Source organism: Seriola aureovittata, chromosome 10 (genome assembly GCF_021018895.1).
Source record: "Seriola aureovittata isolate HTS-2021-v1 ecotype China chromosome 10, ASM2101889v1, whole genome shotgun sequence".
In the NCBI taxonomy this organism is placed as follows: Eukaryota; Metazoa; Chordata; class Actinopteri; order Carangiformes; family Carangidae; genus Seriola; species Seriola aureovittata.
The window spans coordinates 13219213-13242650 of NC_079373.1; the positions used below are offsets into that span (position 1 = coordinate 13219213).

The window sequence follows — 23438 nt, forward strand, 5'->3', positions numbered from 1 at the left end:
CCCTTGAGCGAACAATACAAACAAAGTGCTTCATTACGAGTGATTTCTTCTGGAATTTCTGTCTCACAGTTACATCCTTATTTGCATTCCCACACCTACTATGAAACAAGACATACAATCTTAACTCCATTATGCTCTTCTGAAGCTACTTATTAAACACACCAGACTAGGTGACATGCCTGTCATCACCTCTCTGGTTAACACTGGTTGTAGGCTCTTAGACGAGTTGACCGTTTTGGACAAGCTAGTCGCATGTTGGACTAACTTGAAGTGACAGAGGAGGAGTGAATCTCAGCAACAAAGTTCTCCACAGTTGAAGCCCTGAGGCTCGTTCCTCACTGGAGCACAACTCATTCAGAAGTGCAGAACTCTTCTATTCACAGGGATCCAAACACAACACACAATGCAAAGGGGGTTGTTCTGTGTGTTTAGTTTAAGTGTGCAAACTGCTGAAAATAATACATCACTTTCCTGCTCTAATAATTAAGATGCGATATTTTTACCATGTAGCTGTGTATCTGTTGAATTTTGTCAGCTGTACAGGTAAAATGACGAAAGGGTCGTTCCCAACTGATGTTTTCTCTTGTGACTTCACATTCAATCAGCCCACTTGACAAAAATAGGAGAGGCTGCGGCTGGGAAATATCCCTCTTCAGTAATAATAGAAAAAGATGAAGAATTCAGAAGGGAAATTACAATTGACAGTAAAATGATAACTGTGTCTGAGTGAATCCTCTCTTTTTCCAGAAAGCCTTTTTCTTCTTGCCCTCTATATCTTGTGGAGTCTTGCTTTTCATTAAAGATCTGACGGCAGCAGTTCATTGAGGGAGACACACTATGCTTTGACCAGCTGTTTTGTTTGTGTCAGCGGATTCTGTAAGTAGCAGCAAAAATGACAGTTTTGCAAGCAAACTGTTAAGTGAGATAAACGGGGGGAAATTGAAAGTCAGTTAAGTGCAGATAAAACTCTGACACAGGGAGGCCGTCGGAGTTCATCAGCGTCCAGCCACCAGGGGATTGTGAGATGAAACCAGTGAGCGTGCACCTCACAGAGAGGGGTTTCGCATTATCAGCACAGTATCACTTATAACCATACCAAGCAGAAGGTGCCGTGGTAGTGGAACAATTAGACTCGATGGGTGTCCACGCATTTTAGAGACGGCAGGCTTGAAAAGAGAGGGCCAGTGGTGAAGACTGCCTGGTAAGCTCCAGCTGCCGCTCTCCTGACGGGGAGTTAGCTTTGGCAAAGAGGATGAAGATGGAGCTCAGTGAACTAGTCGCCTCATTGTTTTCAAAAGCCCAGCGCTGAGACACACTGTGAAGGTTATAGCCTGAGACCAATTAGTAGACTATGTAGTGCAGCTTTTAAGTTCTCCCAATGAACCTGCTTTGGAATAGTTCTTGTTAAGTTCTAACGTTCTGAAATGCCATTTATGAAATGGATAAAAAACACTAAAGGCCCAGAGGCACTAACAGCTGCCCTTGCCAAGAAATCCAATAGTGCAGTGCTTATCACTATTGCACTGATAAACAATGGACATTAGTCAGTGTGTGAATGAGTCTTTGCCAGCAACTCAAATGTGCATGTCTGGTACAATGCGTCATGCCTGTGGGCTAAACCTAGATGTAGTTTCGATAATATTGCATGCTGTAAGACTGCCCAGTTTTCGTGTCATGTAGAGGTTAACAGTGCATGAGAATAAACGTCAGGTCTGAGGGGCTTATGCAGTCTGAATTAGCGACACTGATTCATTGCCCGACAGCCTCTCACTACACTGGGGGAGACCGAGCGGGCGCATCACCACCAGAGCTGTGCAAATGCCCAAAAATGAAGCATTGTTTCTATGCTAATCCCAAGCATGACACCAATTGTGCTGCTCATTTTGTTTTGGGGGTATTTGTCACACTTTTTAGTGAGAAACTCTAACTGTTGTGCAGAGGGGCAACAACTCCAAGCTCACTAATATATAAATATATATACCGGTATATAGTATATATATATGTGTATATATATATATATAGAGTATATGTATAGTATATGTATATATGTATGTATGTATATATATATATAAATATATAGTAACCAGAGATGTGGATAGGAAATTAAAAGTATTTAACTGGCCAACAAAAGATCAGTCCAGAATGATATGCTCTTTTTTTGTGTTGCTCTTATTATTAAAACGTGATGGTCTACACATGGTATGTTTTGAAATAGATGTCTCCACAATGCTCAGCTGTATTTGCAGTTGAGAGATGTGACAGAAAAGCTATTAGAACCAGGCTGGCAGTGAAATCCATCACTGGTGGGCTGAAGGACTAATGACTCAGAAATCCTCATCGAGAAACGTATTCATTTCCTTGTGCCTGCAGGGAGGCACAGAATCATTTAGGCACATGTCACAAACAACTCTTCATCAAACGCACATCTCGAGACATTTTTCAGGTGGCAAGGGTTCATCCTGTTTGTAACCCTGCAGTGATCTATGTGTTTTATGAATGGCAGTGAATGCTGAGTGACACATGTTGTATCTACAGGCTTAAGTGCTCTAAAGACTGGCAACCCTATTCAGCTAAAGTGTCAAAGATAACTTTACACCTCCTGTAGCGCCACCTTGAGGTTCCCATTTGTATTTTTAGTCAAATGTCTTGACATATTGCCTGTTAACAAAATCATCACACACGCACAGTGTTAGCATGCCAACAAACTACCATGATGACCATGAAAAATATTATACTTGCTCCGCGTTAGCATGTCAGCGGTGTCATTGGGAGCATGTTAGCTTGTTAGCATGCTGGCAGGTTTTAGTACAGCCTCACACAGAGCAGACAGACTCTTTGTCCTGTTCAGAAATATTTGTAACTTCAAAAAACTTTGCGTTATGCCCATATTTTGAGTTTTGAGCTGAGTTTCTTGAATTACATGTGGAAACATGTAATTCAAGTTATTGGTTAAATGCTGATTATGACTTGTAACACTAGACATAGAGCAGTGGGACATGTGCTTTAACAATATTTTCATATATGCATTACAAGCAGCTCAGAGATACTGCTGCTGCTACTAATGTAACACATTGAGAACAGCTTGTATTTTGCAGTTTTGCTTACATGATGTCATCACACAGTTTTATAATTATCACTTTTAATTGGACTATTTTCACTTTTTTCCTCCAATGATTACTTAGCAATCTGTATCGTAAAGCGTTAGCAGACAAAGCCCTCCACCAAAGTCACATGAGGGTATTGTGTTTCCAGTCCTTCTATCACATATTGGATAAACCCCAGTCCCAAATTATGCAGGTATTTCTGTGTAGCATGAGAATTGGACCAGAAGATGGGAGATGGCCTTATTTTGCAGGTCTGAATCGATTCTTCTCTGCTTTTATTTGTGTGCAAAATTATAAAATGGTGGTCATGACATCGCTGATTTGTTAAGAGCCCTGCCAACAGTGTCAAGCTGGGTTACAGCAAAATATATCAATTATGAATCCTTTTTGAGAGGTCTTGAGGAGATGCTTTGGCATTTAGCTGAATAGAACATTCCTCTCTCATGAATTCTTCTTTTAATCATTAAATGCCAATTCACATTTCACCCGTTCAAACTATCTACCATTGGGAAGCTTTAAAAGCAATTATCCATATCGCGCTATCCCCAGCTCTCTTTTGCTTTACTTATTCTCTTGATTCCTCACATTTCTGGGGCAAATCCTCACACATTTTCATCGTGTTTTGATGGCCCACTTTTCGTGTGGTGAGACTGTACTGAAAACGGTTTCTCTGGTTCACAGCATCGTCTTGTACAAAGACTCATTACGACTGCATCACATTTTATCTCTGTATGCCATTAAAGTAGTCCATTTCTCTTATGAATTAACTAGTAAAAAAAGGAAATATTTGGGATTTTTTTGTACAATTGGGTCAATATTTGTTAAATTTGTTAAAATTTGCACTGGTTTGTCTTCACACTATATGTTCCTCCAGCCGTCACTCATTGTGATGTGTTTGTCAGTGTCCTGTCTCTTTAGCATGCAGATTTGATGATTGATGATTGATGATTTAAAATAGTCTGAGTGAAGCATTTTAATCACTCTTGAGATATTCTGTCACTGTCTATTACATGTCCCGTGTCTCCTTGGACTGCCCAGGGCTGTATATAAGTTAATAACCCCATTTAAGAGCTGCCATTGAGGTACTAATAAGACACCAAATGTCCAACCATGTGCAGATCAATTGGTTCCACACCATAGGGAGATAAGTCACTTTGTTCAAAGCTTGCAGAGTGTTTGGCTTCACCGTTTCTCTTAGATATCTGGGCACAGTCAGCGGTATCATATGATGTGAGATGAAGCTTGTGACACTCTCACTGACCAGTGGATCCCAGTCAGGCTCATGATGTTGATTATTTCCTCTCAGAAATCATACACCGTCTTCCTCAGGTGATGTGTGTGATAAGTGCCAGCTGGATGTGGCTGTGTGGTTGAGGAAGTTTTTAGAGTTTTGTATTAAAGACACTTAACTCTTTCAGTTCAGTCGTATTCTACTCTTTTTTTGTTTTAACTCGATTACCCACTGGATATATTTTGAGAAGAGTCCATGAATGCAGTTCACATAGCAGTCTTGTGTTTATGTGTGTATGATTTTACATTTGTGTTTTAAAATGCTGATTTCTTGTCATTGATTGTTAAATATACGGCTGGTGGACGAGCATGAAAAGATCATCTGGTGCGTGTCAACCCTCGCTGGTAACGTCTGTTAAAACCTGGTACTTTAACAAAGCCCCTGGTCCTCAGCAGCTTTGGTGGAATGAATAAATTAATTTTATTTTTTGGATTTCTAAATTTTGTGATAATTTCTGATCTAATAGTGCACACGACTGCATGAATTTATTGGTATAGAATAGTCTAAAAATGACTTATGTGTACCAAAATGCGTACTGTCGTAATAATGCACATGATTTGTGAGGTGACATGACAACAAAATGATTGTAAATGCATGGGCTGACACGATGCTGTATTTAAACAGAATTTGTGTAGAAACTAACTAACTGTTCATTTTATTGTTAAAGAGCAAATAAATTAATTTGAACTAGTGTGAAGTGTTTCAGCGGACAGGATAGAAACAGACAGTGATTTTGTGGTGTACTGTACAGAGAGCTTCATATTGATTATAAATCGTAGTGGGTTGACTCTTGTGTGATCTCGGCCCCCACTGAAGTGGCGGGGTCACGGCTTGATCTCTGTGCAGCTCGGTGAGGAGACCGAATCAGCGCAATCACGCGGCCTCCTGGGACAAAAGAAAGCAATCTGCTTATGAAGCCGAAGAAATTGCCTCAGGCCTCTTGGTACCTTTAGCCTGACACACACACACACACACACACACACACACACACACACACACACACACACACACACACACACACACACACAGAGAGAGTCCCCCACAGTCATTGACATCGTGTTTCCACCCCTCTCACTATAAAGTGATACAATCTTTTATTAATGGTCTGTGCTCCTGCGTTGACATGGAGACCATTTTAATGATTAATCTGAAAGGAAAGTGCCCATTGCACACTGGGGGCTGTTTAGGAAGCAGGAAAACCAATGTGTTGTTTTCAGTTAGAGGCACGTCAGAAAGATCTTTTGAATTCTGTTGTGCCTTTTTGAGATGTCTGTCAGGTTGTTGCAGGAAGCCTGTGAAGACAAGTGTGTGTCATTCATAGGTTGATCCAGTCACACATTATTCACAATCTTTAGAATAATTTATTAATTGGTTACAAACTATTTCAAGCTTGCATAAAGATCAACAAGTAAATACATTAAAAAAAAAAAAATATTAAAAATAAATTTTAATGAATGAATGAGTAGACAACCAGTAACACAAGAGGCTCCGCATCATTTTTTTTTTATTGACAAAGACTTCGAGATGAAAAGTGGCTTTATGAAATGAAACAGTGAGAAAATTGAAAGTGAAATAAAAATGACAGTGTGTAAAGAACATTTAATAATGATTATAATAGTTAGCCAAATTTTAAAAAGTTTGTTGTTTCTTTGTTCTATATTTATTCATATACAGTACATATTTGTTCTTTTAATGTCTTATTTATTTAACATTGAACACTTCCCACGTTCCCAACCTACAGGGACGGGGATCTCAAAATGGGCCACAATGTGAATCAAAGAGGTCAAGGGATGATTCCTGGGTTGAAATGCGACACAAGATTCAGTTTGTTTTTCAGTCTTCTCTTTCTCTGGTTTGTGAAATACCGTGTAGTTAACATTTATAAGCAAATTTCATGCTGGAGGAAGATAAATAGCAGTCAGATTTTTCTTTTACAGTTTGGCAGTCAAGCAGGTGTTCTTATTAATGGCTTGTAACTGATCCATAAAGCACCAGAAAATTACTTATTAATGCTTTGAAATGCCTTTGCTCTCAAAGACTTGAGAGAGTGATTCAGTAACAACCAGGAAAGAGCAAGAATGAGCTTTTGGTTTTTAGTTGAAGCCTAGATTTATTGATACAGATCACGTTCGTTTTTTGATTTGGAGCTCATTTTGGATTTTCCCTCCAGAGGAAAAAAATCTTGATGCAATGCAGTTTCAGATTTATTATTTCAATATTTTTGGTATAACAGGGAAATTTTGCCACAGGTGATTTTCTACTGAACAAATCCATCAATATTATAGACTTGTTGTTACATTCACATTCTCACAATTTATTTTATTCTTTTCACACACGTTTATGTATTAACTTTTTTTTTTCATAGGGAGGTAACAGAATCCTTGAGACTGTGCATACAATATTCATTCAACAAATACAACACAGCAGAACTGAATGTTGTAAATAGGGTCACACCTGGTTGTTTTAAAACTCTTTCCACCACAGGTCAGACCAATAAAAACCTTGGGTAAATCTGCTGAGGCTCCTGTAAGGCTATATTGAGATGCCAGTCCATGCGAGGCAATGGTTCATTAGTATTAATTAAAAATTTCAGGACATCCTTTCTCTCTTTCAAATCACCTCGATCTTGTAATTAGAAAGACCGGCGGGGGAATAATGCAGCTGTGCTCGATGTGGGGCAGAGACGGAGGTAGGGGGCACCGGGGAGCAAGGAAAGGGGGAAGAGGGAGGGTGGATGGTGGGAGTGCTGTTGAATACTAACAAACTTGCTCTTTCCTTGCAACAAAAGAGCAGATGTCCTTTCTGACTCAGTGTGTCCTCTCCATACAGAACCATTTTTAATTTGAGTTTGGCTTTGTTGCTCCCTATGGCTCCTGCAGGGTTCTCAGCCAAGTGATTAAAACAATCATGTTTCACACTTACAAAACTCATATTTTTATTTTTCCTTATGTTCGTTTTGAATTTTAAGTGCAGAAAACCTGAAAATCTTTAACTTAATTGAGATTCTACATGATTTGTAGCCTGTTTTATGTATATACAAGAAAGTGGCTTTCTCTGGTAATGTAGCCGGGGAAAACGAGTTTCTTCAATTGCCTATCCTGATTATGGAAACCATCTTTCTCTCATACATGTAAAGAAATTACTGTAGAAAAGCTGGTAACTTGAACACACTCCTTGTCGTGATGAAAACCATAGTTTGAAAAAATGACCACCCAGTCTGGGTGTAAATGTTTGTAGTATTTGTGTGTATATATATATATATATGTGAGTGTGGTCCTTCCAATATGCTCATACAAATGTATGTCTTCCTACACACCACAAAGAACTTTGCTTCTCCATTTTATCAAGGCTCTGTAAGTGAGCACACACATCAGATTGGTTAGTCATGTTAATGCAAGAGTACAGTCTCAAAGTGACAGCGGTGAGCACCCATGAAGCCCCTCGGTCTGGCTACAGAAAGGTCAGTTTCCTCCTCCTATTGGCATTTGGTCACAAGAGTCACGGCAGTTAAGCGACAAGCCCGGCATCGACAGGCCATTGTCCTAATGAAGTGCCTGTTATCTGCAGCCTGAGTAATGATATGGAGGGGAGTGCTGCCACTGACACTTCTACTGCCGTCACAGGGCAAACAAGCACAGAGAGGAGAGCGAGGAGTGCTGTCCAACCTTGACCTCAGCTGATCTCCTCATGAGTCATAATGAGGGCGGAGACATTAGTGGCCGTCAGACTGCAGCCAACCTTTGATTTAGACATGGACATGAATAGGGCTGGATATTGCTTTGAAATTTTGATACCTTAGTTTAAAGAATATAAACAGGCTTTTCTTAATAGAGTTTACCATTTAAGATATTACTGTATGGAACATAAGCAGCTGTACAAGAACTTGAATTGATTTAGTTTAGGAAATGTTGAAAGAAATGTGTTGAAAAAAATATTGAGGTTTGATACCCAACTCAAAACATGAGAGTTCCTCTGTTGGACCCGCATTGATCGTTTTTTTGTTTTGTTTTTTTTGTGTGTAGGGAAACTAGCTATAAACACAACAGTGACATTTTGTCTGAGGTTGAAACAGTTTACAGTCTATTTACACATCCTGCAGACATAGAGTAGCATTAGCATTCATCTGCAGCCATGTTTCCAGTTTCCAATGTTTACTCTTCTTTTACCTCTGTTTTGTTTTCCACTAAGTCCCGAGGGAAACATTCGGCTCTTTAGCTGCTAAATGCTCTTCTGTTTTCACCAGTTCAGTCACTGACATTGTCTGTCTGCTGTGTCTGGAAACTATATTAAGGAGAGCGGTGAGAGTGATCCTGAACATTGAAGTCACAGGCTTCACAGAAAAAAATGAAGGTGGTGATAATACTCTGTGGGTTTGTCACTACCAGTGACACCTTTAACATAATTGAATCCATAGTTACTTTGTACATTGTAAAAATGTTGATTGGTGCTGCTTTAACATGGACATACAGTAACTACATTAAGCTTGTAGCAAGATGTAAAGATGAGCAATAGTCACAACTTAAAAACTACAAGTAGAAACTTGATTTTTCAGTTGCCTCCAGATGCCTGCGGTGTGACTCCTGGACGTTTGTGTTATCTCCTGATTGAACCATTCTTGGGCATGACGTCTCCCAGGCAACGGAAGGCGACAGTGATTAGTGAAAGTGGCCCTAGCATTAATGTTTGCTGCCTTACTGACATTGATTCTTTCTAACCTCATCACAGTTCACAATCGCAGTTTGAGAGTTCAGTCTTGATTCTAACTGCTCACAGTGACTGATAAGTGATTTGCACTGTGTGGCTCCTCCGTAGTGTTTGATGAGTCAAAGAGCTGTCACTTATTACTCTGCCTGGCTCGCTGCGTTAATTCGCTCAGTTACAATCACCCTTAATGTACTTATGCAAATTATATCTGCACCCCTCATAGGTGTGCAGAACTCTTCCAGAGGGAGGGCAACAAATTACGTTGAAGAGCAAATCTTAATTTGTTTCTGTCCTGTCATCTTTTGGCAAGAGTGGATCCTATGGGATGTTTTTTCGACAGTATTATGTGTCACTGTTGGATTACTACAAAGGAAAAGTCTGTTCCAGTCTGATCCAAATTTTCTGGTCTGAGCCAGGATGTTCAGCAATGTTATGCATACTACAGTGTTGTGAATAGGGAGGGGGCTCTCAGATATGTATTTGACACAGTGGAGGATGCCTCTGTGCTGCAACATACAAAAGTGTTTCTCTGAGGGAAGCTTCCTCGTTAGGTTCAGAATGCGGAGAATTAGCAAAACCCCAGTCAGATCTCAGCATATTAAATCCATCCTCTCTTTGAGCTCCTCTTTTAGCTGTGGATGGGGTTTATTCCAGACACCTCAGATGGCACTGGCTGTGTATTAATATTGGATGAATGTGAGATATCTGTGGCAGGGTTTAAAAAAAAAAAAAAAAAATCGGAAGCACATTCTGCCAGCAGGAATTATTTGTCATGTTGAAACTCAGGACATTGCCTTTTCTTTGTTGAATCTTTTCCTGGCCACATGTTCAAATATGATCTGTTGTCGCTGACATGCTTGGTAAATTTCTTATTTTTCTACTCTTCCATTGCAGCGGGATGCTAAGGGACAGTATCTGTTTGACCTCATCTGCCATCACCTCAACTTGCTGGAGAAAGACTATTTTGGCATCAGATATGTGGATCCAGACAAGCAGCGGGTAAGTGTGTGCGTGTGTGCATGTGTGTGTGTGTGTGTGTGTGTGTGTGTTTGTGAGCATGATGAGGTTTTTGTGTGCATGCTTATGTGAACTTGTTTCATTTATCATTTTCTTAATAAGGTATTTTGATAAGAGTAAAGGCTTTCTTTCAAGAGAGACCCAAAAAAATATCATATTCATTCAATAGTGTACAGCACCATTCAGGTCCATGAGCCAGATGACAACATCGATACCACAATATCAACCATAAAGATGGGAAGAAATAATTAAACCACGCAACTACCTCGAACTACCTTTCTTTTCTCTATGGATTGAACAAAGGTAATGCAGCATGTTGAAGCTAGTTGTTTCCCCCTGCTTCCAGTCTTTATGCTAAGCTAAGCTAAGCTAACTGCTTCCTGGCTAAAGCTCTGTACTTACTGTAACACCCATGCTGTGTCTTAAATGGTATATTTCAGTACACTCACATGTAGTACACTGTGTGCACAGTATACTCACTGGTTTGTGCGTGAATTTCAACTAGGTAGTGCTGTCCCAAATCAAAGACTGCGCTCACTGCACTCAAAATAGGAAGCGTGAGTATGTATTTGAGACAGAGCAACAGAAATGATTAACGATTTTGTCATCTAACTCTGTGAAGAAAGTTATTTCCCAAAATGTTGAACTAGTCCTTTAATAAACAGATCTAGGCTCTAAAAGTAGAGCATGGTACATAATAAAAATCAGGCAGTTCCCACTTGTGTTTTAAGAAAAGTTGAAATGTACTGTAAGCCAAACTTTAAAATTAAAATTACAATACTGAGTCTGAAACTGTCTTGTTATATCCAGTGCATCTGATGTTTTAAAAGTAAAAGTGGTTGGATGTGAACTCAGAATGACTTCATATAGATAAGATTGTGTTGCTTTCTGTCAATATAAAAATTACATGCTTGGCTATACTTTAAAAATGGACTGTGTGAAGAATGAGAGTGTAGCCTGTGGACCAGAGTGAAAAGTTGTGTTCTTCAGTTTCTCTTATTCACGGCGCCTTTCAGAGTGACGGTTGTTCCATCAGGCTCTTCTGCTGTGAGGCATGTAGCAGCACTGCTTGATTCATGAAGTATTCACATGTTCACAGATCATGTTGTTGTCCTGCATACGCGAGCCAAGTTCCGCTGATGCTGCATTTCCTGTGCTGTCACTCAGGACTATTTTGGTGATTGTTGCTGTGGGTGGGTTGGGTTGGTGAGAAGGTAACCTGGGAGAAAAGATGGAGAGAGGATACGCTCCCACAGAGAATGAAGAATCTGAATCTGGCCGTAGACTCGGGGTCTGTGTAACTGGCAACAGCAGCAGGATCTCACTGTTCAGTCAAAACCTGCTGTCGATTCAGCCTCACTGCTCTAACTGTGTCTCTAGAGACCTCCACGGAGCTGTTTGGATATATTCCCCTGAAACCTTTGAAGATTTCATACAAGAAAACCCTGCAAATTCTTTATTTTCAGTGCAGCCTTGACATATTGCAGTGCTTGAACAGTGCTGTGGTAACACCATGTGCGGCACAAACTGGTTTCCCACAAGTGTCAAGTATAAGTTGAATAATTTGATGTGTGGGTTACTCTGACATTTAATTACTTGCATTTATCTGTTTTTCTTTCTAATGTAGCACTGGTTGGAGTTCACAAAATCAATTGCAAAGCAAATGAAATGTAAGTACATTGAGCTTATGTTTATTTATTTTTAATCTTGGATTTAATCTTGATTAAATCTTTCATCCTCAACACAAGGTCTGCACTGATTGTAAATTTTACTCAATTACATGTATCTGACAGCTGATGAAGGCAAACAAGGTGCTGCCCCTATAAGTATTTTCTTTATTTGAACACTCTTGTTTGGTGCCAGACATTTAATCTAGCAAGTCATGATAATACATTTGCCCATATCTGAGTCTCAAAACAGTCCTGCTGTCTCCCTCAATCTCCTGTTGAGTGTTTGATCTGTTACTATGAAAGGATTCCCGTCCATGTCTTAAATGTTTGGTGTTTATTTCCTCCAGCTCAGCCTCCGTTCACCATGTGTCTGAGAGTCAAGTTCTACCCTCCTGATCCCGCTGCTCTCAAGGAGGAAATCACTCGGTACGATCTCTTTTACTTCAGATGAGTTGACAAAGGTTGTTTTTTTTCTCTCTACAGGTACAGCTTACATTTTTTTCAGTTTAATCGTAAAAGAAAAGAAAAGAAAAACGGGGAGACCGCCATCATTTGACAAAACCTGTGAAAAGCAGCTGCGCTTGGTCCTTGATTTTATGTTATTTTTCTGTAGTACAGATTGTGCTGTAAAATTTTCAGACGAAGCAAACATGTCTCTTTCTAAAACATTATTTATGGGCCTTCATAATTAAAATGCCTGACTACTTGACTGTCTAAAACATTATGATAAATATTACACAGTTTGCAAGAGGAAGCAGAGGAATGTAAAAGCTTTCGCCAGTAGCTAAGTCTCCAAAACTTGATGGGCAGAAGATCAAAAGCTACATGTTACATTTCTGTATTTATATACTTACATTTTTCCTTCCTAAATAGGGCCCTGTCATAATATTTACTCATTAATTTGCATAAAACTAAGAATGAAGAGCAGTGAGTTTACACTGCCTCTAGATAATGCTGAGAGCAGCCAGCTGGTGAATGAGGGCATGTACAGTTTACCGATGTATTCATCACTGACCGTGGGGGAAGAAGAGTCCACTCTCTCTCTCTCTGAGGTCTAATGAGATGAAATGTGCACCACATGTAAAATGTACATAATGAACAGAGCGGACAGAGGAGATAGGGGCCAAAGGGTGCTGATTGAGATTGGTAATGGAGAGGAGGGAGAATGAAAGGCTGGGGAGTCGGGGGGAGGAGGCGAGGGAGTGATATATGATGTGGAGAGTGGAGAGGGCAGAGCATAGTGCCGGCAACAGAAAGAAGGAGGGTAAATAATCAGTCACACATGGGGCTCATTCAGTGTTTGCCCCCCTCTCGTCCTATTGTGCAGAGTCAGTATGTTAATGCTGTATAAAAAAGATAGAAAATACTATAGGTATCATGTATTAATATTATATATTATTATTAACACACTGTAGCAGGAAATGCACAGGCGTTACTAATAACGTTAACAAAGACTCTGTGAAGACAGTGACGATGCAGCTAAATGGAACTCAGCCATCATTCATTCTGTTATTTACACCTGTGCTTTTCTAATGTGACATGTCAACATGTTTTCTGTTGTTCTGGCTTCTATTGTTAAAATGCTCTTTCTTAAAAATAATGCACTGACTAAGCTGCTGATGCGTTTTGGCTTACCATAGCATTTATAACAGTGTGTGTGCAATCCACAGGAAATTCATTAGACCTGTACACCTGTGAGAAGATGCACAAGATAAAATAAAAAAAAAACAGATAAAAAGAAAAAGGGAAAAAAAGACAGCAAAAGATATTTTTTGTTTATTTAATGTGGACAAAATGCATCAACAATGACATTTTAAAAGCATAAAACATCAATGTAAATTTGCCAGGGTTAGGGTAAGTGAACAACACAGGAAATGAAAGCAGTTCTTTCATGCATGTCTCCATACAGGAAGTGTAATTAGCCTTTGTGGGAATGTTTTATTTCCTATTCATGGTAAGGGTGGGGTGGGGTGGGTTCTATGATCCCACTGAACGTGGTTTCATCACCTCTAATAATAATAACAATAATGATGGTAATAATAATAATAATAGTCATTATCATCACCATCCTGCTATTTGCTTCAGATGTTGTCTCTGAGTAAATTTCATGCTTCAGGAAATGGTTGGTCGGGTGAGTTTGAAACTAGGCTGGAGGCTTTAAGAGCAGCACAGCGTCAGTAGCAGCTTTTCCCTCGGGGCCCTCCTACCCTTCTTTCCCCAAAACAAAACCCTCATTTCTGTTAAATCAAAAAGAAATATTCAAACCACCCATGAGGAACCTGAACCCAACAGCCTTTGAGGTTTATCAGGTTTGTTGTTATGCTGCTCCTACTCTATCTTTTCGTATTGTTTTATTTCCTTCTGTGCTTTCACTGAGAAATGTAACTGTACGAGCAGTTATGGGTATTTATGAATATCATTAGTATTCTCATAAGCAGGCCTGTCAGAGTGTCTGATGTGATGTTTGTCCTTTGTAGGTATCTTGTCTTCCTGCAAATCAAGAGAGACCTCTACCACGGTCGGCTCCTGTGTAAAACCTCGGATGCGGCCATGCTGGCTGCCTACATCCTTCAAGGTAATGGAAGACGACAGATAGAAATGACTTACACCATTCTCTCCTTTGCACTGTGTCCATGACCTCTGTTTCACCATGCTATAAACAACACCAATAGATTTTTATGTGGAAAGAAGCTGAGTTAGGTGACTCAAGGAGCACATGTAATGCTCATCAAAGGGTATTCCTATAGTGGTTTTAATTTTTTATGGTTTAAAACTAAGAGTAATAAGCATAGCATGTGATTGTCCATACTGATAATGACTCTAAAACTGGTACAAAGTGAAAAGTAAAAGGTTATTTTGTGCTTAGTATTATTAGCTCAATGGCTTGCACATGCTCAATAAGCAAGAAATCATGCTCATTTAGAAAGTCTTTGAAGTGGTTATCTGGCATCTTATCATCCTTTTACCACACACACACAAATACAGGCCCTAAACAAGCACAACAGACATGAGATATGGTGGCACAGCTAACATCACAGAGAGCACAGTGTTTGAGGGGAGGCAGGTTCCTCCAGAGGAGGGACTGATGAATTAAAGATGGGCTGCCTGGTCAGCTCCTCCTTGCAGAGAGAAATTGGCATCAGGGTCATCCGAGGGAGTGCAGGCATGAAGGAGCACAAATAATCCTGGGCATGTTCAGCCCATCTTCACCAGCTAAAGAACCAGTGTGCTGAAAACCATCATGATGTCAGTTTGAACTTTTATGATTTGGATGTCTGTGAATATGTTTTTTAACTTTTTCTGTTCCTTCCTCCAGCCGAGATCGGTGATTACGACCCTGGAAAGCATCCTGAAGGTTATAGCTCCAAATTCCAGTTTTTCCCTAAACATTCAGAGAAGCTGGAGCGACGGATTGCAGATATACACAAGACAGAGCTGATGTAAGGGCCAGAATATACAGCTACACCTCCACTCCTGAAGCTCTCGCCGTTTCACACACTGTACCTGCAGACCCTGCGACCACATTCAGGCGGTTCAAAAGCCAGACTTCCTTTGACATTTACGTAATTGACTGCAGTAATGAGGTACCATTGGCCTGTATTGGGTTGGCCAGACAGATTATTGTCGTTCATTTGAGCAGATAAGGGAGAAAAGCACTTTGTTTTCCACTATCCACTCAGACAATGCAGTCAGATACTCTTGACTTCATAGTCTGCCCTTTATTTGCACAGTTATTAGTGATGGGAACTAACCCCAGCTCTAACTGGAAGAGCAGCAGAGCACAGTATTGAAAGTGATCAGACTGAGCAGATGTATGCACACAAACACACACAGACAGAGGCCCAAACCGTCTACTCTCACTGACCGCAGAAGAGTCCAGCGTTTCACTCGCACTGATCCGTCCAACTCTGTCAAATAATTTGTTTGCTCTCAAATAATAATTTCCAAAGTGAAAAAACCACTGTGTCATTGTGTTGTCTCACACAAGTTACTAGGAAGTTTCAGGGATAATGCTCTCTGGAACAAATAAAGGGCAAGAAAAAACAAAAGATGTCTGTTTAATGATAGACAGTGAGACACAATAGAGGTGGAATTGCATCAACCAAGTCTAGTTGTGATGCCGTGGAAGCAGAATGAGGAACAGCATGAGACTCTGCTGCCCACTAGTGGTTCATTTCCTCTTCACCACCAAGGAAACACTGTGCGGCAATATGAATACTTGTTAACATTGTTAATATTGTTAACATTGTTAACATTGTTAACCTAGATTGTTAATTGAGATAAACAATAATTGCTTTTTAAATATCCTCCCATACTTTCTTTGCTTCAGCTGATCTTATGTTAATGTTTGATTTGTTTTGGTGTGACCTCCGTCTGCCTCTTTCAGTCTTTCTAAATTAATGTATCACATAATTGGATATTTATTCATGTGTTTGCCTCCCTCTGAAGTCTTTGGCTTTTTGAATGTTCGACATTTGAAAGTGACACAGCTGTTTTGTCGTGTTGTTGCTCTCCCTCAGTGGACAGACACCTGAAACATCAGAGCGAAATTTCCTGCAGAAAGCCCAGATGCTGGAGACATATGGTGTTGATCCACATCCATGCAAGGTTTTTCAACCACTGCTGTACTATATTTAGATCTCAAACACATTAATGTTCTACTTGAAATATTCTCATGGGATATACAGTACAGTACATGCTAAAACATATGCCTCATTTAAATGCGTGCGTCTAAGTTATGTTTTCAAATTGTTTTTGTGTTTTTCAGGATGTGTCTGGGAACCCAGCTTTCCTCGCCTTCACACCGTTTGGTTTTGTGGTGCTTCAGGGAAACAAGAGAGTTCATTTTCTCAAATGGTGAGCGAAATGTGCGACCTCCTCTTCTGTGAGCACACGCCTCGAGTCTTTGCAGGATGTAAATCACACACACCGTTCTGCAGGCCTCGATTTTGACCTGATTTGACATATGTGCTCTATATGCAGGGTGTTGAAACAGCATGTGCACTACAGCTGGTTGTACAGTCACCGTCAACAAAGCTGCTCCATCTGCCTCTACCTGTGACAAGTGCTGGGGTCTAACATGTGCACAGATGGCTAATAACACCAGCTAGATTCACAGAAACACTCGATAGAAGATCAAGACAATAGGTTGAGAACTATAGCCTCTACTTGAAGGAGACATTTAGTGATTTGAATTCAACAAGATGCTTCATTGAAAAGTGGAAACTGTAAACAACATGATGCATTTTTATTTAATAGTCATCTTTTTGTCTGTTCGCTTTCCACTGAGAAGGTTACAGTTACATAATGAAAACAGACTTATTATGTTTGCAGTATTTGTAATGGCTTTGTTTGTTTGCCCTCGGCAGCGCTCAGGTTTCCCCCTGTCTGCTGGGAATATTATCAGTTATTTGTTTTGTCAGCCAAACATAGAGGTCCGTGGCTGTTTATGTGATCTCAAAGTTGTTGTCATGAATATTTAAAGAGGCTGTGGCTTTCTCTCTCCGCTTGCTGTATGTGTAACCGTTGCCGCGCTCTCTCCCGGGCAGGAACGAGGTGACCAAGCTGAAGTTCGAAGGCAAGACGTTCCACATATATGCAAATCAGAAGGAGGTGAGCGCATGAATTGTTGGATGTGGAGAGAAGCCTCCGCGGTGCGTGTTCTCATGACAGCCTGTAAAGTGTGATTTTCTGTCTCAGTTTATTATATTGTCCTGCACGTTCTCTCATTTTCAACGTGCAGGACCAAAAGATCATCTTGACATACTTCGCACCCACTCCGGAGGCATGCAAGCACCTCTGGAAATGTGGAGTGGAGAACCAAGCTTTCTACAAGTGAGTCTGCTCTATTTAATTTAATTTCTTCCGTTTCTCCTCACTGCCATGATTTTGAGCGCAGTCAGGCAGGTTACCGTCACAGTTCCTTGGTGTCCTTAAAAGCCCTTCCCTCTGGGTTGTTTGTCAGCGGGAAAATGAGGTGTGAGTTGCCGCTGACCTTTAGTGAATGAGTGTGCGCTGGCACGAGACTGCAAGCACTTCAACAGTCCTTCTGAGGTATGGCTCCCCTGTCTCAGCCATGAAAAATAGTGTGGGTCCCCTCTGCGCTCCCTGGCTCAGGAAAGGTGATTATTAAAAAAAAACCAAAAAAAAAAAAACCAAGCACTGTGAGCTCAGAGGACGGGAATGGTAATGAGTCGAGCTGATGACTCAGGTGACGAAGAGTGTGTGTGGGAAGAGAGAAAGAGAGGGGCAGAGCGTAGCATGTGCATTGATTTTAGAGTTAATATGATGTGACCTCTTGTTGACTCTCTGAAGTGACAGATATTTTATCAACCAACCGCTTATTAAGGTTTCACTGTAATAAGGAGTCTGGGGGACAACAGGGAGAGAACGTGATGAAAAAGTTGTGTCTGTCAGAGAAGCACACATATCCCTTGAAAGCAAAATGAAGCATGAAACATTAATGTATCACTTACAACAATATAAACATATTGAATACTGTATGGAGCCATGTTGAGGATGCAGTGCCTATAGTGCAAAGAGAGGACATACATAATTTAATAGCATGGTATTTGATCCTAGTTTCTGCTTTATTCTTGGATTCAGAAAGCAAAGATTACATACATTCACGTCTCAACAGTGTGATCTTCATATTCTAGCAAAAATGAGCGGTAAATTGTTTATTCTCTAGATCATACCAGTGGTTTTTCTTCCTGATTTCCTTTTTTAGGGTACAAAAGGCAATTTTCCTTTTTTTTTTCTCTTCCAGGCTTGAGAAGTCAAGTCAGGTTCGCACGATGTCCAGCAGCAACCTGTTCTTCAAGGGCAGCCGTTTCCGTTACAGGTAGAGTACACGACAAGGAAGTGTGACTGATGACAGGGAGGGGAGGACACTGCAGAAAACCCCCCGCTGGAAGTGGAGAGAGGTGTTCCCAGAAGACGTGGCCTCCTGGCCTTCTGTGCTGTAACGTCAGCTTACTTTTGCCCAGAGGATAGGACCGACACTTTACAAGATAGAGGACACAATGAAGGGGACTGATCACATGAGGCATTATCACCTTGTATATACTGTATACTGATTTATGTAAATTATACAAAAAACATATTTTCTCAACTACCCTTAGTGGTATCTAGCCTTTTGGTTTTATTTACACATGTTCTGAGATATGCATCTCTGACGTTTCTGCTGCTACCTTATATAATGGAGGTGAATTAAATGTTGTTTGTGCTGCTTGAAATTTAGAAATTTAAAATCTTCATTGGAACTGCTTTACATAAAAGAAAAAGCCCTCATTGCGGTGGTGGCATAAAGTACGGCATAAGTATATCTAAAAAGCTCAGTAGATATTCATTTATTTACTTATTTTATTTAACAGGTACAATCCACAATATATTTATTGCAACAGAAATAGCTAAAAGCTAATGTGTCTGTAGTCAATGGGCCAGAAAATGTAATGAACTTGAGTAATACCAGACATATTGTTTAGCTAGATACTAACTACAGGTAAGTGAGAAAATATTTTTAGTTTGGATGAACTACCCCTTTAAGAAGATAAGAAAAATTAGATATTCAGTCAAGATTAAAGGGATGAAAAGTAATTTTACATCGAAAGTATCTGGTAGTATTAGTGTATATTAACTGACAGCACAAGCCAAGTCAGTTAAATGTTAAGTTTACTGTTGAAGGGCAAGCCATGGTCATTGTTTTGATATTTTTGCCTGCACGTCTGTGTGCATTTGTCTCACTGGTGGTAATTCAGTTACACAGAGCTGAATTCACCAGGTTAATTCAATCATGATGCTCATGTACTGTACTCATCCACTGCAGTGATGGCTTTCATGGCATTGGGTGACACCAGGTTGCCTGGTGTTGTGTGTGTGTGTGTGTGTGTGTGTGTGTGTGTGTGAGTGTGTGTGTATGTGAAACTCATCCTGAGCATCATCTCTGTGCTTTATAACAGTGGACGAGTGGCAAAAGAGGTGATGGAGCAGAGTGCCAAAATCAAACGCGAACCTCCAGAAATACACAGGTAGAGTTGTATGTAAACTCAGGAGAGGTCAGAATGCTCTCGATCAGATTTTAGTTTAATTTTCCTCCATTTTCTTAGGCACCAAGCTACTGTAGATGTCTTTATATCAGCAGCACCTACTCGCTGCAGTATGAGTTACCTCCACTCGGGGCCGTTTCTCAGCGCACTGATGGTTGTGCGTTTGTGTCTGTGTTTGTCTCAGCAGGGCTGGCCTTGTGCCCAGCAGAAGTTGTCCATCCATCACCCACGGACCTCGCCTCAGCAGTGTACCGCGCACACGTCGGAGAGCTGTGCACATATCTATCATGGAGGGTAAGAACTGAGCTCCACCCCCACGTTTCAACAAGCAACAAATCTTAAGGTGGCCGTGAAAGTGCTGGGGGGAAATTTGTTTTCACCGGTGTTCTTTAGAAGCCGTACAGTGAGTATGGTATTGTTTACATGCAAACCTCATTCACTGAAACATCCAAGTTGTGGTTTACATTGGAGTTCAAGAGGCAGTTAAGATTTCCCTCTTCAGATATACTCATGAATAATTTGTTATTGCAACAATAAACCGGTTGACACAGATTTTAAAAACCATTTTAAATGGATCAGGGAGCCATTAATCCCATTTGTGAAAACTCTTCCTCTTCCTTGAGAAAACACACTTATGCATACACACCCTCTCTCTCTCACACACACACACTCATGCTGTAACTAGAGCCATTTGGCCCATTTCCTGACTATGGCATTGGTGGGATATGCTGCAGGCGTGTGCGTCAGTCAGCTTGCTCAGATTCAATGCAGTGTTAGAGTCAGAGCTGTGTGTGTGTTTGCACGATTGTTCTTGTAAATTGAGGCAACACAAAAGCAGCTAAAGTTACTTATTCAGCCCGCCTGCAGGCTCCTGGCCCAGAACAGGTGGCCTCAGTGCCTCTGTTAGTGAGACAGTCCTGCTTAAAACTAAACAGTAAGATCCTTTGATTCTGCCTTTCAAGTACATACTATAACTCTTTGTGCACTGAAATAAACAGAGGTCAGTAGCAGGTGCACTGTATATATTGAGGGTCTTATGCTGTGGGTTCAAGAGAGCCATGAGAGCTTCCTACCCCCAGTGTGTGCTGACTGGGTGCCTTACAGTAGTATTAATACCCCGGCTGAAAATAGCCCGGTCCTTCTATTCCATATATGTCACTGTCCTGGGTGGGGCCAAACCAGGCCAGGCCAATGCTGGGGATTGTAGCACTGCTGCTGAAACCCACCGTTTCACCTCGCACTCTTCTCTGCAAACTGCAACCAAGGCAGAACCCTTCAGCCTAACACACACACACACACACACACACACACACACACACACAGCGAGACTGTTGCCTGGACTCCGGGACAGGGACCATAACAACGGGATAAACACGTGCATGCTGCAGCCATGGTGAAGTGTCTGATCCGCATCACCACCCGGGTGAACGTCCACCTGCGTATGATCAACCACTGCTACCGGGATGTGAAAGTTCGCGTGTTGAGCCTGGGGCCTCGCATGCTGGGCAAGGCCCTGGGCATCCTGCCCCTGTACCCTTCTCTGACAGGGCCGCAGGAGTCTGCCAGCGCCACCCCTCTCCCTGGCACTCCCCTGCCTTACATTCAGACCAGCCAACCTTCAGGTAAACTCATCACAGAGCCAGCCAGAAATGTGCTTTACATGGAGGTGCCAGTCGCTTTCTCTATTTTAAATCAGTCTCTGCCTCATCGATGTTGGCAGAGGGAGTTACACCATTCCTGTGGTTGTCTGTGTCATCTGGACAGGCAGTTATGATTCTTCTTGGTGCTTTTGTTGACTATATTTTGCTGATTTTGACTGGAGGACTCTTAATGTAGCATCTATATTTGGTTCCAACTAGAATACAGTATTTCAAGGGGTGTGGTGTGTTCATTTGGCCAATGAATTTCTTTTAAATTTATATTATAGTGTTTCAAATCAAATCTTTAAATGTGGATTTTCTGCTCGCTGCTGAGTAGAGATGGCTGCTGACATTCATCCAGCCTTCATGCTGCCTTCTTTTCACTTGACAGGAGTTTGATGTCAGTAGAGGCTTAGATACTGGACATAATCTCTTTTACTTTTCTTGCAGTTTTTAAAAAAGAAATGATCCCTTTCATGATTTGCTTCCTCATCAAAAGCTGAATTTTAATCCCTTCTCTTTATAGTGAAGGTGTAATGTTGCTGCTTTGACACTCTCGAGAATGTGATATCGTCAGCAAAGGGCTCAACCACGGCTCATCTTCACTGACGTGTACACTGTAGAGTGGATCTCATGTACTGTACTGTTATCCTGCAGCCTGAACAGTAACAGCATTAAAACCAATGCATTGTTGACTGTTTGTAGGTAAAGTTCGACAATATGACGTTATAATATACATAATATACATTTATCAGGAGGCTCAGATTTTGCCATACTGCTGCTGCTGAAGTGGCTGCTGTTTCCCTTTAATATCTACAGATGAATAAAACCGTTGTGGGTACTGTGTGTTTGATCAACTGATTTAATTTACCAGGTGTTTGATCTGCTAGATTAGTCAAAAACACACATTCATGTGTTGCTATTTATCCTTAAAAAAACAACCTCCCCCCAAATTTTCCTTCATCACAATATCAGATTACATTTACCATCATAGAGCATTTGATCCTGATAGCTCACTCCTATTTGAAGGTTAGAGTATTTTTTGCGCCTTTTCATTTTGGTTTGATTTAATTAGGAAATATTCTCTGATTGTTTTCTGCTGATGTGACTTTAAGATTCACATCTTAAAACTAGACTCTCAAAACATGCTTTTTGTCCCTCGTCCCTCGTACATTGGAATTCAAAATAAACTGGTGTCTACTCATCCAGCAAACAAAAACTTTTAAAATGTACATATGGGCATGTGATCGCTGTCTTAAGGTAGATTTGAAAAAAATGTAAATCTATCCTTTTAATTTAAGAATAAGCCTAGCTGTTTGTATTTATGTTTAAGGCCATGAGGCTTCATTTAGAATATTAAGCATTGTTATATACAACTTATACATAAGGAAAAATCTATCATCCAAAGTAGGATCATTGATGTGATGAACTATATGTTGAGATAGCTAGAACATAAGACATAAGATGAGAGGATGTTGACCCTTTTATCAGGAAGCAGGCTTGGTTTATTTAATGTTTCCTCAAAAGTAATTTATCTTAATGGGTTTGTCCAGTCTGTGGCTGTTGAATGAGATCTACACTTCCAGAGTAATTGGCTACATGATGATTTCTTCGATTAGAGATGATGATTAGGCTTCACATTGCCTCCTGATCATTTAGTACAATAACAATGCCCCGCCTTGTCTGCTTGACTGTGGGAACAGCATGATCAGATTTCAGCTCTCAAGTCGGAGACGGTGTGTCTGTGCCCTGTAACAGACCTCTGCTGGACAAACAGCAGAAGAAACCTCTCAGCACTTTGAACCGGAACTGTAGTACATTGTGTCTGTGAGCGCCACACTAGCGTAGCGTATGACTGACCAGATAATCTCTTGTCAGTAATCTTTTTATGCCTCTGTGCCGGTGAGGGCCATGACCGGAGGCATCATGTTTTCGGGTTGTCCGTTGTCAACGCAGCAACACCT

At 40.7% G+C, this 23438-nt stretch overlaps 1 protein-coding gene across 6 annotated transcripts in view; it reads left to right on the forward strand.

Annotated features, from left to right (window-relative positions):
• LOC130176242 (FERM domain-containing protein 5) overlaps nucleotides 1-23438 on the forward strand; it is a 59472-nt gene that overhangs the window by 30236 nt on the left and 5798 nt on the right. For 3 of the 6 annotated variants that reach the window (XM_056387202.1, XM_056387197.1, XM_056387201.1), the window contains exons 2-13: nucleotides 9994-10098; nucleotides 11744-11786; nucleotides 12134-12212; nucleotides 14264-14361; nucleotides 15103-15226; nucleotides 16307-16394; nucleotides 16555-16643; nucleotides 17336-17399; nucleotides 17530-17621; nucleotides 18556-18630; nucleotides 19748-19816; nucleotides 20019-20128. In XM_056387202.1, the coding sequence (XP_056243177.1) occupies nucleotides 9994-10098; nucleotides 11744-11786; nucleotides 12134-12212; nucleotides 14264-14361; nucleotides 15103-15226; nucleotides 16307-16394; nucleotides 16555-16643; nucleotides 17336-17399; nucleotides 17530-17621; nucleotides 18556-18630; nucleotides 19748-19816; nucleotides 20019-20128 (1036 nt within the window). The remainder of the gene's footprint in view (nucleotides 1-9993; nucleotides 10099-11743; nucleotides 11787-12133; nucleotides 12213-14263; nucleotides 14362-15102; nucleotides 15227-16306; nucleotides 16395-16554; nucleotides 16644-17335; nucleotides 17400-17529; nucleotides 17622-18555; nucleotides 18631-19747; nucleotides 19817-20018; nucleotides 20129-23438) is intronic. The other 3 variants (XM_056387199.1, XM_056387198.1, XM_056387200.1) reach the window with 3 other exon arrangements.